Source organism: Watersipora subatra, chromosome 7, assembly GCF_963576615.1.
Source record: "Watersipora subatra chromosome 7, tzWatSuba1.1, whole genome shotgun sequence".
Classification (NCBI taxonomy): domain Eukaryota; kingdom Metazoa; phylum Bryozoa; class Gymnolaemata; order Cheilostomatida; family Watersiporidae; genus Watersipora; species Watersipora subatra.
In genome coordinates, this window is record NC_088714.1 from 36,429,337 (window position 1) to 36,446,116 (window position 16,780).

Here is a 16,780-nt window from a genome sequence, read left to right on the forward strand (position 1 = left end):
TAGTTACCTCACACAATTCTTGAAGAGTTACCTTACACAAGTCTTGAGTAGTTACGTTACACAAGTCTTGAAGAGTTACCTTACACAAGTCTTGAAGAGTTACCTCACACAAGTCTTGAGTAGTTACCTTACACAAGTCTTGAGTAGTTACCTTACACAACTCTTGAGTAGTTACCTTACACAAGTCTTGAGTAGTTACCTTACACAAGTCTTGAGTAGTTACCTCACACAATTCTTGAAGAGTTAGCTTACACAAGTCTTGAGTAGTTACCTTACACAAGTCTTGAGTAGTTAGCTTACACAAGTCTTGAGTAGTTACCTTACACAAGTCTTGAGTAGTTACCTTACACAAGTCTTGAGTAGTTACCTTACACAAGTCTTGAGTAGTTACCTTACACAACTCTTGAAGAGTTAGCTTACACAAGTCTTGAGTAGTTACCTTACACAAGTCTTGAAGAGTTACCTTACACAAGTCTTGAAGAGTTACCTTACACAAGTCTTGAATAGTTACCTTACACAAGTCTTGAGTAGTTACCTCACACAATTCTCGAGTAGTTACCTTACATAAGTCTTGAAGAGTTACCTTACACAAGTCTTGAAGAGTTAGCTTACACAAGTCTTGAGTAGTTACCTTACACAAGTCTTGAAGAGTTACCTTACACAAGTCTTGAAGAGTTACCTTACACAAGTCTTGAAGAGTTAGCTTACACAAGTCTTGAGTAGTTACCTTACACAAGTCTTGAAGAGTTACCTTACACAAGTCTTGAAGAGTTACCTCACACAAGTCTTGAGTAGTTAGCTTACACAAGTCTTGAGTAGTTACTTACAAAAGTCTTGAGTAGTTACCTTACACAAGTCTTGAGTAGTTACCTCACACAATTCTTGAAGAGTTAGCTTACACAAGTCTTGAGTAGTTAGCTTACACAAGTCTTGAGTAGTTACCTTACACAAGTCTTGAGTAGTTACCTTACACAAGTCTTGAGTAGTTACCTCACACAATTCTTGAAGAGTTACCTTACACAAGTCTTGAAGAGTTACCTCACACAAGTCTTGAGTAGTTACCTTACACAAGTCTTGAGTAGTTACCTTACACAACTCTTGAGTAGTTACCTTACACAAGTCTTGAGTAGTTACCTTACACAAGTCTTGAGTAGTTACCTCACACAATTCTTGAAGAGTTAGCTTACACAAGTCTTGAGTAGTTACCTTACACAAGTCTTGAGTAGTTACCTCACACAATTCTTGAGTAGTTACCTTACACAAGTCTTGAGTAGTTACCTCACACAATTCTTGAAGAGTTAGCTTACACAAGTCTTGAGTAGTTACCTTACACAAGTCTTGAGTAGTTACCTTACACAAGTCTTGAGTAGTTACCTTACACAAGTCTTGAGTAGTTACCTCACACAATTCTTGAAGAGTTAGCTTACACAAGTCTTGAGTAGTTACCTTACACAAGTCTTGAGTAGTTACCTTACACAAGTCTTGAGTAGTTAGCTCACACAAGTCTTGAGTAGTTAGCTTACACAAGTCTTGAGTAGTTACCTTACACAAGTCTTGAGTAGTTACCTTACACAAGTCTTGAGTAGTTACCTTACACAACTCTTGAAGAGTTAGCTTACACAAGTCTTGAGTAGTTACCTTACACAAGTCTTGAAGAGTTACCTTACACAAGTCTTGAGTAGTTACCTTACACAAGTCTTGAAGAGTTACCTTACACAAGTCTTGAAGAGTTACCTTACACAAGTCTTGAAGAGTTAGCTTACACAAGTCTTGAGTAGTTACCTTACACAAGTCTTGAGTAGTTACCTTACACAAGTCTTGAGTAGTTAGCTCACACAAGTCTTGAGTAGTTAGCTTACACAAGTCTTGAGTAGTTACCTTACACAAGTCTTGAGTAGTTACCTTACACAAGTCTTGAGTAGTTACCTTACACAACTCTTGAAGAGTTAGCTTACACAAGTCTTGAGTAGTTACCTTACACAAGTCTTGAAGAGTTACCTTACACAAGTCTTGAGTAGTTACCTTACACAAGTCTTGAAGAGTTACCTTACACAAGTCTTGAAGAGTTACCTTACACAAGTCTTGAAGAGTTAGCTTACACAAGTCTTGAGTAGTTACCTTACACAAGTCTTGAGTAGTTACCTTACACAAGTCTTGAGTAGTTACCTCACACAATTCTTGAAGAGTTACCTCACACAAGTCTTGAAGAGTTACCTTACACAAGTCTTGAGTAGTTAGCTTACACAAGTCTTGAGTAGTTACCTTACACAAGTCTTGAGTAGTTAGCTTACACAAGTCTTGAGTAGTTACCTTACACAAGTCTTGAGTAGTTACCTTACACAAGTCTTGAGTAGTTACCTTACACAAGTCTTGAGTAGTTACCTTACACAAGTCTTGAGTAGTTACCTTACACAACTCTTGAAGAGTTAGCTTACACAAGTCTTGAGTAGTTACCTTACACAAGTCTTGAAGAGTTACCTTACACAAGTCTTGAAGAGTTACCTTACACAAGTCTTGAAGAGTTACCTTACACAAGTCTTGAGTAGTTACCTTACACAAGTCTTGAGTAGTTACCTCACACAATTCTTGAAGAGTTAGCTTACACAAGTCTTGAGTAGTTACCTTACACAAGTCTTGAGTAGTTAGCTTACACAAATCTTGAGTAGTTACCTTACACAAGTCTTGAGTAGTTACCTTACACAAGTCTTGAGTAGTTACCTCACACAAGTCTTGAATAGTTACCTTACACAAGTCTTGAGTAGTTACCTCACACAATTCTCGAGTAGTTACCTTACACAAGTCTTGAAGAGTTACCTTACACAAGTCTTGAAGAGTTAGCTTACACAAGTCTTGAGTAGTTACCTTACACAAGTCTTGAAGAGTTACCTTACACAAGTCTTGAAGAGTTACCTTACACAAGTCTTGAAGAGTTAGCTTACACAAGTCTTGAGTAGTTACCTTACACAAGTCTTGAAGAGTTACCTTACACAAGTCTTGAAGAGTTACCTCACACAAGTCTTGAGTAGTTAGCTTACACAAGTCTTGAGTAGTTACTTACAAAAGTCTTGAGTAGTTACCTTACACAAGTCTTGAGTAGTTACCTCACACAATTCTTGAAGAGTTAGCTTACACAAGTCTTGAGTAGTTAGCTTACACAAGTCTTGAGTAGTTACCTTACACAAGTCTTGAGTAGTTACCTCACACAATTCTTGAAGAGTTACCTTACACAAGTCTTGAAGAGTTACCTCACACAAGTCTTGAGTAGTTACCTTACACAAGTCTTGAGTAGTTACCTTACACAACTCTTGAGTAGTTACCTTACACAAGTCTTGAGTAGTTACCTTACACAAGTCTTGAATAGTTACCTTACACAAGTCTTGAGTAGTTACCTTACACAAGTCTTGAGTAGTTACCTTACACAAGTCTTGAGTAGTTACCTTACACAAGTCTTGAGTAGTTACCTTACACAACTCTTGAGTAGTTACCTTACACAAGTCTTGAGTAGTTACCTTACACAAGTCTTGAATAGTTACCTTACACAAGTCTTGAGTAGTTACCTTACACAACTCTTGAGTAGTTACCTTACACAAGTCTTGAGTAGTTACCTTACACAAGTCTTGAATAGTTACCTTACACAAGTCTTGAGTAGTTACCTTACACAAGTCTTGAGTAGTTACCTTACACAAGTCTTGAGTAGTTACCTTACACAAGTCTTGAGTAGTTACCTTACACAAGTCTTGAGTAGTTAGCTTACACAAGTCTTGAGTAGTTACCTTACACAAGTCTTGAGTAGTTACCTTACACAAGTCTTGAGTAGTTACCTTACACAAGTCTTGAGTAGTTACCTTACACAACTCTTGAAGAGTTAGCTTACACAAGTCTTGAGTAGTTACCTTACACAAGTCTTGAAGAGTTACCTTACACAAGTCTTGAAGAGTTACCTTACACAAGTCTTGAATAGTTACCTTACACAAGTCTTGAGTAGTTACCTCACACAATTCTCGAGTAGTTACCTTACACAAGTCTTGAAGAGTTACCTTACACAAGTCTTGAAGAGTTAGCTTACACAAGTCTTGAGTAGTTACCTTACACAAGTCTTGAAGAGTTACCTTACACAAGTCTTGAAGAGTTACCTTACACAAGTCTTGAAGAGTTAGCTTACACAAGTCTTGAGTAGTTACCTTACACAAGTCTTGAAGAGTTACCTTACACAAGTCTTGAAGAGTTACCTCACACAAGTCTTGAGTAGTTAGCTTACACAAGTCTTGAGTAGTTACTTACAAAAGTCTTGAGTAGTTACCTTACACAAGTCTTGAAGAGTTACCTTACACAAGTCTTGAAGAGTTACCTTACACAAGTCTTGAATAGTTACCTTACACAAGTCTTGAGTAGTTACCTCACACAATTATCGAGTAGTTACCTTACACAAGTCTTGAAGAGTTACCTTACACAAGTCTTGAAGAGTTAGCTTACACAAGTCTTGAGTAGTTACCTTACACAAGTCTTGAAGAGTTACCTTACACAAGTCTTGAAGAGTTACCTTACACAAGTCTTGAAGAGTTAGCTTACACAAGTCTTGAGTAGTTACCTTACACAAGTCTTGAAGAGTTACCTTACACAAGTCTTGAAGAGTTACCTCACACAAGTCTTGAGTAGTTAGCTTACACAAGTCTTGAGTAGTTACTTACAAAAGTCTTGAGTAGTTACCTTACACAAGTCTTGAGTAGTTACCTCACACACGTCTTGAAGAGTTAGCTTACACAAGTCTTGAGTAGTTACCTTACACAAGTCTTGAAGAGTTACCTTACACAAGTCTTGAGTAGTTACCTTACACAAGTCTTGAGTAGTTACCTTACACAAGTCTTGAGTAGTTACCTTACACAAGTCTTGAGTAGTTACCTTACACAAGTCTTGAGTAGTTACCTCACACAATTCTTGAAGAGTTAGCTTACACAAGTCTTGAGTAGTTACCTTACACAAGTCTTGAGTAGTTACCTCACACAAGTCTTGAGTAGTTACCTTACACAAGTTTGAGTAGTTACCTTACACAACTCTTGAAGAGTTAGCTTACACAAGTCTTGAGTAGTTACCTTACACAAGTCTTGAAGAGTTACCTTACACAAGTCTTGAAGAGTTACCTTACACAAGTCTTGAATAGTTACCTTACACAAGTCTTGAGTAGTTACCTCACACAATTCTCGAGTAGTTACCTTACACAAGTCTTGAGTAGTTACCTTACACAACTCTTGAAGAGTTAGCTTACACAAGTCTTGAGTAGTTACCTTACACAAGTCTTGAAGAGTTACCTTACACAAGTCTTGAATAGTTACCTTACACAAGTCTTGAATAGTTACCTTACACAAGTCTTGAGTAGTTACCTCACACAATTCTCGAGTAGTTACCTTACACAAGTCTTGAGTAGTTACCTTACACAACTCTTGAAGAGTTAGCTTACACAAGTCTTGAGTAGTTACCTTACACAAGTCTTGAAGAGTTACCTTACACAAGTCTTGAAGAGTTACCTTACACAAGTCTTGAATAGTTACCTTACACAAGTCTTGAGTAGTTACCTCACACAATTCTCGAGTAGTTACCTTACACAAGTCTTGAGTAGTTACCTTACACAAGTCTTGAAGAGTTACCTTACACAAGTCTTGAATAGTTACCTTACACAAGTCTTGAATAGTTACCTTACACAAGTCTTGAGTAGTTACCTTACACAAGTCTTGAATAGTTACCTTACACAAGTCTTGAGTAGTTACCTCACACAATTCTCGAGTAGTTACCTTACAAAAGTCTTGAGTAGTTACTTACAAAAGTCTTGAGTAGTTACCGCACTATCCACTATTCAACTAAAAGTTTTGATACAGTGTCCTATCTCACACTCTGAATCTAAAGCTAATCATTGAATTATAATTTATTTGTAAAAGTAATTATAAAGTATTATTTTGACGACAAAAATTGGTAAAGAGCTATTTTTAAGAAAAAGCTATTTTCATGGTTATTTTCTTGCATTTCTGTTGGACAAAAGTATTAGGTGAAATCTCAAAAACTACTGTTGTATTCTGTGTAGTTCTTCATTCACAAACTGTGCAATGCAGTCTTTTATTTTTTATGAAAGACTCGGGAGTGGATTTCGTGTGTGAGACGGATGAGGAGGCAAAGTACATAGAGGCTATTCGTCAGTCCGGCATCATCAAGGACCACAGGAAGGGCATCTTTAAACAAAGGAGCACTTTTACAGGAAACTGTCTTGTGCATGTCTTTATTTCCTGTGGCCTTCGTAAGTTTGTTTTGTAACTATTTCGCCCTATTGTTTTATTGTCTGCCTCAGATCTTAACGTGGCTATCATCAGAAGTTATAATGTCCATAAGAGTTGGCTATCATCACAACGTTTTTATGTACTGGGGGCTGTTTCTTCATAACAGCCTTCGCATAGAGCAGTTGCTCTTTCATAGCAGCCTTCACATAGAGCAGTTGCTCTTTCATAGCAGCCTTCACATAGAGCAGTTGCTCCTTCATAACAGCCTTCACATAGAGCAGTTGCTCCTTCATAGCAGCCTTCACATAGAGCAGTTGCTCCTTCATAACAGCCTTCGCATAGAGCAGTTGCTCCTTCATAGCAGCCTTCACATAGAGCAGTTGCTCCTTCATAACAGCCTTCACATAGAGCAGTTGCTCCTTCATAGCAGCCTTCACATAGAGCAGTTGCTCCTTCATAACAGCCTTCACATAGAGCAGTTGCTCCTTCATAGCAGCCTTCACATAGAGCCGTTGCTCTTTCATAGCAGCCTTCACATAGAGCCGTTGCTCTTTCATAGCAGCCTTCACATAGAGCAGTTGCTCCTTCATAACAGCCTTCACATAGAGCAGTTGCTCTTTCATAACAGCCTTCACATAGAGCAGTTGCTCCTTCATAGCAGCCTTCACATAGAGCAGTTGCTCCTTCATAGCAGCCTTCGCATAGAGAAGTTGCTCCTTCATAGCAGCCTTCACATAGAGCCGTTGCTCTTTCATAGCAGCCTTCACATAGAGCAATTGCTCCTTCATAGCAGCCTTCACATAGAGCAATCGTTGCGGAGTGGTCTAGAACACCTGACCTACAAGCAACAGGTTTGGGTTCAATTTCCACGACAATGGCCACTGGCGGTGACAGGAGTGGCATCCAACCATAAATTGCTCTCTGCAACTGGTCATGTCTCCAATTGTCGAGGTTCTTTTGTCGCTGTACTCAGACATGTCCAGCCAAGATCACAGAGCCAGTGGTCATGCAACAATGCCCTTAAAATGTGCCCAGCCTCTTCTTGCAGTACGCTAAGCAGACATCATACTCGATTTCCGAAGGATCGATCACATAGGAAGATGTGACTAGGCAAATGAACTTTTTCTGGTATGTTTATTATCATAACAACTGGTTCCACGACGGATCCTTCAAGGCAATGATAAGACAAGCGATGCGGTTTGTTTGCAAGATGGCATGTTTTAATTCATAACCTAACCTATCATATAAGTTTGCTATGGTAAACTGGTAGTGTTCATTTATATCTAAAACTCGCATATCTTAATACTGCTTGGCTTTGAAATGTGCATCACTCCAAATACAGAAATAATTGAAATTGTAAATTGATAGTGATAAAGACCCTGGATAAGTTTGATAAAGATAAAGACTGTGGATAAGTTTGATAAAGATAAAGACTGGATAAGTTTGATAAAGATAAAGACTGTGGATAAGTTTGATAGTGATAAAGACCGTGGATAAGTTTGATAGTGATAAAGACCGTGGATAAGTTTGATAGTGATAAAGACCGTGGATAAGTTTGATAGTGATAAAGACCTTGGGTAAGTTTGATAGTGATAAAGACCGTGGGTAAGTTTGATAGTGATAAAGACCGTGGATAAGTTTGATAGGGATAAAGACCGTGGATAAGTTTGATAGTGATAAAGACCGTGGATAAGTTTGATAGGGATAAAGACCGTGGATAAGTTTGATAGTGATAAAGACCGTGGATAAGTTTGATAGTGATAAAGACCGTGGGTAAGTTTGATAGTGATAAAGACTGTGGATAAGTTTGATAGTGATAAAGACCGTGGATAAGTTTGATAGTGATAAAGACCGCGGGTAAGTTTGATAGTGATAAAGACCGTGGATAAGTTTGATAGTGATAAAGACCGTGGATAAGTTTGATAGTGATAAAGACCGTGGATAAGTTTGATAGTGATAAAGACCGTGGATAAGTTTGATAGTGATAAAGACCGTGGGTAAGTTTGATAGTGATAAAGACCGTGGATAAGTTTGATAGTGATAAAGACCGTGGGTAAGTTTGATAGTGATAAAGACCGTGGATAAGTTTGATAGGGTTAAAGACCGTGGGTAAGTTTGATAGTGATAAAGACCGTGGATAAGTTTGATAGTGATAAAGACCGTGGATAAGTTTGATAGTGATAAAGACCGTGGATAAGTTTGATAGTGATAAAGACCGTGGATAAGTTTGATAGTGATAAAGACCGTGGATAAGTTTGATAGTGATAAAGACTGTGGATAAGTTTGATAGTGATAAAGACCATGGATAAGTTTGATAGGGATTAAGACCTTGGATAAGTTTGATAGGGATTAAGACCGTGGATAAGTTTGATAGTGATAAAGACCCTGGATAGGTCGTCATGAATGACAAGGAATCATTGACACTAGATATAAATGTTGGTGTTCCACAGGGGTCACTTATTGCGCCAGTATTATTTTTAATATATATAAATGATCTTCTTAGACTTATTCCAAAAGGCTTTGCCTACGCTGATGATACTGTTTTTGTTAGTTATCACAAAGATGTGCAACTTCTTGAGACGAACTGCAATCTCATCATGAAAATTATCAGCAACTGGTGTACAGCAAATCATATGACAATCAATTTACAAAAATCACACTTTCTTCTTTATAATACTGATGAAAACCTTAGAAACAGCTTTACTCTTAAGTTTAATAGTCAATCCATCACTTGTAGACATGAAACAAAATTGTTAGGATTTGTTTTGACAGATCGACTCTCTTGGAATAATCATGTCGACACTGTTTGTAGTAAGGTCACAAAGTCATTGACTCTGCTCCAGTTTTGCAGGCCATACATGAACTCAAAATCTGCTATTGCATTTTATTATCAGTTTATATTTTGCCATATTATTTATGGTATCCACATTTATTATAATCTAGCTCCAAGATATGTCACTAAGGATTTATTTTTGTTGCAAAAAGAGCATTTCGACTCATTGCAAATTTACATCATATGCCTGCATATATTATTCCAACAAATGATCTTTCCAAATCTCTGCGTCTTCTTACTCTGCCTATGCTAAATATTTATTTTACTTCAATTCAATGTTTCAAGATTTTTCATGGTTTGTGTCCTCGTTTTTTACATGACAAATACAGGTTCTTAACTCATTTCAACTTACGTGATATGAACAAATTGCATACAATCACTAACAATCATTTTGAAAATGTCATTGCCAGCTGCTTTAACAATCTTCCACCAAATATCCGTTCTCTCAGCAGAGAAAGGCATCTTAAACACTATTTGTCAGACTATTTATTCAATTTTAATGGCTAACTGTTGCTTTTTTCCCTTTTTTTGTTTTGTTTTACTATTGTTGTATGGCCTAATTTGAAAAACATTTCTATTTGTGAAATGAAATTATTGCCAATAAAGTACTATATATATATATATATATATATATATATATATATATATATATATATATATATATATATAGGTTTGCTAGTGATAAAGACTGTGGGTAAGTTTGATAGTGATAAAGACCGTGGATAAGTTTGATAGTGATAAAGACCGTGGGTAAGTTTGATAGTGATAAAGACCGTGGATAAGTTTGATAGTGATAAAGACCGTGGATAAGTTTGATAGGGATAAAGACCGTGGATAAGTTTGATAGTGATAAAGACCGTGGATAAGTTTGATAGTGATAAAGACCGTGGATAAGTTTGATAGTGATAAAGACCGTGGATAAGTTTGATAGTGATAAAGACCCTGGATAGGTTTGATAGTGATAAAGACCGTGGATAAGTTTGATAGTGATAAAGACCGTGGGTAAGTTTGATAGTGATAAAGACCGTGGGTAAGTTTGATAGTAATAAAGACCGTGGGTAAGTTTGATAGTGATAAAGACCCTGGATAGGTTTGATAGTGATAAAGACCGTGGATAAGTTTGATAGTGATAAAGACCGTGGGTAAGTTTGATAGGGATAAAGACCGTGGATAAGTTTGATAGTGATAAAGACCGTGGATAAGTTTGATAGTGATAAAGACCGTGGATAAGTTTGATAGTGATAAAGACCGTGGGTAAGTTTGATAGTGATAAAGACCGTGGATAAGTTTGATAGTGATAAAGACCGTGGATAAGTTTGATAGTGATAAAGACCGTGGATAAGTTTGATAGTGATAAAGACCGTGGATAAGTTTGATAGTGATAAAGACCCTGGATAGGTTTGATAGTGATAAAGACCGTGGATAAGTTAACTAAGTTAATCTACTAGGCAGCTTATTAGTTCATGTAGCCATTGATATTCATGAATTCTTCTCAATCCGGGTTGGGACTTGTCTTCAGTTATGTTTTTTAAATGAAAGATATCTTACAGGCTTGGAAATACAGTGGATTGTTCGCAATACAAAAATCAGTTGTACATTCATTGCATTGAAATAAATTTTTTGGGATACCGTCTTTCTCATTTTACTTGGAAGCATCGCTGTATACCTTATTGATTCCTCATTGTATCTCCATTGATTCATCAGTCTTCCTTCCTGGTGCACATATGTTGGTGGATAGTTTGATTCATCAGTCTTCCTTCCTGGTGCACATATGTTGGTGGACAGTTTGATTCATCAGTCTTCCTTCCTGGTGCACATATGTTGGTGGACAGTTTGATTCATCAGTCTTCCTTCCTGGTGCACATATGTTGGTGGACAGTTTGATTCATCAGTCTTCCTTCCTGGTGCACATATGTTGGTGGACAGTTTGATTCATCAGTCTTCCTTCCTGGTGCACATATGTTGGTGGACAGTTTGATTCATCAGTCTTCCTTCCTGGTGCACATATGTTGGTAGACAGTTTGATTCATCAGTCTTCCTTCCTGGTGCACATATGTTGGTGGACAGTTTGATTCATCAGTCTTCCTTCCTGGTGCACATATGTTGGTAGACAGTTTGATTCATCAGTCTTCCTTCCTGGTGCACATATGTTGGTAGACAGTTTGATTCATCAGTCTTCCTTCCTGGTGCACATATGTTGGTGGACAGTTTGATTCATCAGTCTTCCTTCCTGGTGCACATATGTTGGTGGACGGTTTGATTCATCAGTCTTCCTTCCTGGTGCACATATGTTGGTAGACAGTTTCTTATTATGTAATACTTTACTGCAGCTACTGACTGTTACTATGTTTCCATGACACGCACGATGCGATGCGCAAATTTGAGCCAATGCGCAAGTTAACAGCATCATAAGAATGGCATAAATCTGCAAGCTAAGCGAGTTTTGCAAATCTCTATCGAAACCATCATGCTTACAGAGTTAAATAAGGGCACGGCAGGGTTAAATAAGGGGCAAGGCAGGGTTGAATAAGGGCAAGGCAGGGTTAAATAAGGGGCAAGGCAGGGATAAATAAGGGCAATGCAGGGTTAAATAAGGGGCAAGGCAGGGTTAAATAAAGGGGCAAGAAGAGCTAAAGCATTGGAAGGAGAGAAAAAGCCCAACTATAAGCAGTTTCAAATATTTCAAACATGATTTTGTAAAGCATTGCATTTCTAAACGAGGTTACTATGGTTACCAGAGTCAGTTCAACTTCTTAATCTGGTACTAGAGGTTCTTAAAGCACAGAATCTCAGAATACTAAGTTGAGTGTGGTATATTGAGTAACATTTACTGTAAGCAATGCGATGACAAAACTTATTATTTAAGCTTATAAACTATTAGGTCCTATGCTGTTGTTTCACTCAGTTGGCCAGGTTTTAATAAAGTGCTATGCTTTATTTTAGCTACAATAGTGAGGTTCATAAATATCTTATTTTATTTATAAGAGTAAAGTATTTTAACGCTCTTTCAGACCTTGCTCAGACGAATGAAATGGGAAATAATAACTGTGCAGAAAGCAGAGAACAGTTGACTATATGATTTTCATGTCGAGACTTTAAGGCTTGTTTAGGAAGGCGTGGATATGATGATGAGATAACTGCAAACCTTTTATCAACAGTCTCAGACTATAACCAATATGTCAATGCGAACTATAAAGAACAATTTTCTTTGGCCATTCGAATCATGAATGATGAATTGTTGCTAAGCATCTGCCAAGTATTAAATAGATGCGTAGATACACCAATATACTCAAAACTCTTGGCACTTTCCTCTGACACATTTAGTTGACTGCATGCAGCATAGCCTTTTATCACTGCTGAGGGATGAGACAGCGTCTGTCAGAAACTGTCTCATGGAAGTGAGGCAATCATGCGGTTGCTCAGATGATGTTATCTTTAAAGGGACATTAATGATTTTCTAAATATATTATTGATGAGCAAGCGGGTTCAAGGCTGTCCAAGTTATTCGTGTAAGGATTTAAGCAAAACTATATTTGACCATCAATTTCAAGTTTTTGTATGATATAATAATGATATAATGTCAAGTTGTATTTTTGCAGCATTTCAAGAGGCGATAGATAAGGGCCGCCACTTAGTTGATCACCACTATATTCATCGGGTAAAACATGACAAGAAGTTTACCAATGACGACAGTTTGTATCGCCTACTTGAACACGATGATTCTGATGCGTTGAACCAGGGAGAGGGTCAAGCATGTGGCATACCTACAGGTGAGAATATTTTCAGGTGAGAATACCTACACATGAGAATCCCGATGGGTGAGAATGTAAGTGCATTGATGGTTTTATTCGAGTTTGCATGCTTTCAGAATTCCAAAACATGTCTATGAAATCCAGAGTTTTTAATTCTTTGAAGGAGGATAATTTTTATATTGGTTTTTTTATTACAAGGTAAAACCAGCTAATATCTAGGGGAGTTATTCATGCTCGTCTATTACAGTAGGGTTACTGTCTATTTGTTCGCGTTATCTGTATATCAACAAAGTTTGTGTAGCATTGCAGCATAGAGCTACTAAGTTTTCTGTTGGATTGGTTGTTGGTCCCATATTGTATCTATTAACGTGAATGGCACTGACACATTTGTGTATATAAAGAAAATGAGTATTTGTGACAAGATAAAGGAAGTTAGTAATGCTAATTTGTGATGGCTGATTGGCAGAATTCGAACCTCATGATGGTGTCAAATTTCTCTACGTCAGCGGTATCAGCTTTCTATCAGTCTATGACATGTCTAACCATACTCAGCCTTGTATCAGTCTATGACATGTCTAACCACACTCAGTCTTGTATCAGTCTATGACATGTCTAACCATACTCATTCTTGTATCAGTCCATGACATGTCTAACCACACTCAGCCTTGTATCAGTCTATGACATGTCTAACCACACTCAGTCTTGTATCAGTCTATGACATGTCTAATCACACTCAGTCTTGTATCAGTCTATGACATGTCTAATCACACTCAGCCTTGTATTAGTCTATGACATGTCTAACTACACTCAGTCTTGTATCAGTCTATGACATGTCTAACCACACTCAGCCTTGTATCAGTCTATGACATGTCTAACCACACTCAGCCTTGTATCAGTCTATGACATGTCTAACCACACTCAGCCTTGTATCAGTCCATGACATGTCTAACCACACTCAGTCTTGTATCAGTCTATGACATGTCTAACCACACTCAGCCTTGTATCAGTCTATGACATGTCTAATCACACTCAGTCTTGTATCAGTCTATGACATGTCTAACCACACTCAGCCTTGTATCAGTCTATGACTTGTCTAACTACACTCAGTCTTGTATCAGTCTATGACATGTCTAACCACACTCAGTCTTGTATCAGTCTATGACATGTCTAACCACACTCAGCCTTGTATCAGTCTATGACATGTCTAATCACACTCAGTCTTGTATCAGTCTATGACATGTCTAACCACACTCAGCCTTGTATCAGTCTATGACTTGTCTAACTACACTCAGTCTTGTATCAGTCTATGACATGTCTAACCACACTCAGTCTTGTATCAGTCTATGACATGTCTAACCATACTCAGTCTTGTATCAGTCTATGATGTGTCGAACCACACTCAGCCTTGTATCAGTCTATGACATGTCTAATCACACTCAGTCTTGTATCAGTCTATTACATGTCTAACCACACTCAGCCTTGTATCAGTCTATGACTTGTCTAACTACACTCAGTCTTGTATCAGTCTATGACATGTCTAACTACACTCAGTCTTGTATCAGTCTATGACATGTCTAACCACACTCAGCCTTGTATCAGTCTATGACATGTCTAACCACACTCAGCCTTGTATCAGTCTATGACATGTCTAACCACACTCAGTCTTGTATCAGTCTATGACATGTCTAACCACACTCAGTCTTGTATCAGTCTATGACATGTCTAACCATACTCAGCCTTGTATCAGTCTATGACATGTCTAACCACACTCAATCTTGTATCAGTCTATGACATGTCTAACCACACTCAGCCTTGTATCAGTCTATCACATGTCTAACCACACTCAGTCTTGTATCAGTCTATGACATGTCTAACCACACTCAGTCTTGTATCAGTCCATGACATGTCTAACCACACTCAGTCTTGTATCAGTCTATGACATGTCTAACCACACTCACTCTTGTATCAGTCTATGACATGTCTAACTATACTCAGTCTTGTATCAGTCTATGACATGTCTAACCACACTCAGTCTTGTATCAGTCTATGATATGTCTAACCATACTCAGCCTTGTATCAGTCTATGACATGTCTAACTACACTCAGCCTTGTATCAGTCTATGACATGTCTAACTACACTCAGTCTTGTATCAGTCTATGACATGTCTAACCACACTCAGCCTAGTATCAGTCTATGACATGTCTAACCACACCCAGCTTTGTATCAGTCTATGACATGTCTAACCACACTCTGCTGAGTTTAGCTTCCAGAAAAGCCAATGACTAATAATTTCACCTTGTGATATCCCCATCAAGCAAGTGAAACTTTATATAAAGCCTGGTTCCCATATACGTCGCAAAGCACCGGTGACAGCACCGCAGGCTATTAGCGGTGAAATATTAACCGACGCGCCGGGTACCACCAGTAATTGCCGGCGGCAATGCAAGAGTTTAGCGCTGTTCAAATTTTGTGAAGAGCCGCAGGCCGAACTTTCCCGCAATGCACTGTACAGGTGACGGTCAGCATTATCGAAACGACAAGGCGAGCGTTTCATTTTCATGCCGTTGTTAGCGATGCAGCTTTATGTTAACATAAGCCTCCTAGCGTCGCAAGCCCTTTGCTGCGCAATATTGCCACTGGAGTCTCGCAATTTATATGGGAACCAGGCTTTACATTGCTTAGAGAATAGCCCATAATCTGCTCACTATAAATCTACCAGGGGAATTTCATGGTTACCTAAAAGTAGTTTCATGATTATATAAGTGTAATTTCATGATTACATTAGAGTAATCTCATGATTACCTAAGAGTAATCTCATGGTTACCTAAGGGTAATCTCATGGTTACCTAAAAGTAATCTCATGATTACATGAGAGTAATCTCATGGTTACCTAAGAGTAGTCTCATGGTTACCTAAAAGTAATCTCATGATTACATAAAAGTAATTCCATGGTTACATAAAAGTAATTTCATGATTGCATAAGAGTAATTTCATGATTACCTTAAAGTAATCTCATGGTTACCTAAGAGCAATTTCATGGTTACCTAAGAGTTATCTCATGGTTACCTAACTCATCATGCTCTCAGGACCCATACCAGTTATACATGCAGATTCTCTTGTCTGAGCCACATTTATAAAGCTTTTCTTTTACTGTTTGATCTCAACTTCAGAACTTTAATATCTATATTATATGACTAGAAATTCCCCTGTCATACAGCCCATGACCAAAGAGATATTGGAAAAAAGAAAGGGTACTGATGGTTGAGAAATGCAATATTAGCAGTCAAATGGCACTGCAGTGCAATAGGATAACTGCAATGGTAGCTGTAATGTACTGGGTGTGGGTGTTATTATGTACAATAAACAGCAATAATGAAAGGAAATGATTATATGTTTATATCTCTCCCCCTGCAATAAGAGAAATGCAATATTAGAAGTAAAATGCATTGATATTATTAGAACTAGAAATTCCACTGTCATACAGCCCACGACCAAAGTGATATTGGAAAAAAGAAAGGGTACTGATGGTTGAGAAATGCAATGCTAGCAGTCAAATAGGATAACTGCAATGGTAGCTGTAATGTACTGGGTGTGGGTGTTATTATATACAACAAATAGCAATAATGAAAGGAAAAGATTATATGTTTATATCTCTTCTCCTGCAAAAAGAGAAATGCAACATTGGCCAATATTAGAAGTAAAATGCACTGATATTATTAGAATAACCAATATTATTAATATAATAATATAAAACCAATGCACAATTTTGTTTACATTTCAAAACGTCATAGCTAACAATATCACGAAGTTGTGATATTTATATAGATTTTTAGAAAATCTGTTCTACGTAGTCATTGTTCTGTAGTCATCTAAACTTATAATTAATTATTGTAATAATCTCATAAGAACTGTTAAAAAATATCATCGTCAT

The 16,780-nt window shown here is 37.6% G+C and overlaps 1 protein-coding gene across 3 annotated transcripts in view; it reads left to right on the forward strand.

The window, feature by feature from the left end:
- The window catches only part of LOC137399322 (uncharacterized), a 52,199-nt gene that overhangs the window by 23,777 nt on the left and 11,642 nt on the right, over positions 1 to 16,780 (forward strand). For all 3 annotated transcript variants that reach the window (XM_068085389.1, XM_068085391.1, XM_068085390.1), the window contains 2 exons: positions 6,122 to 6,283; positions 12,696 to 12,866. In XM_068085389.1, coding sequence (XP_067941490.1) covers positions 6,122 to 6,283; positions 12,696 to 12,866 — 333 coding nt within the window. The remainder of the gene's footprint in view (positions 1 to 6,121; positions 6,284 to 12,695; positions 12,867 to 16,780) is intronic.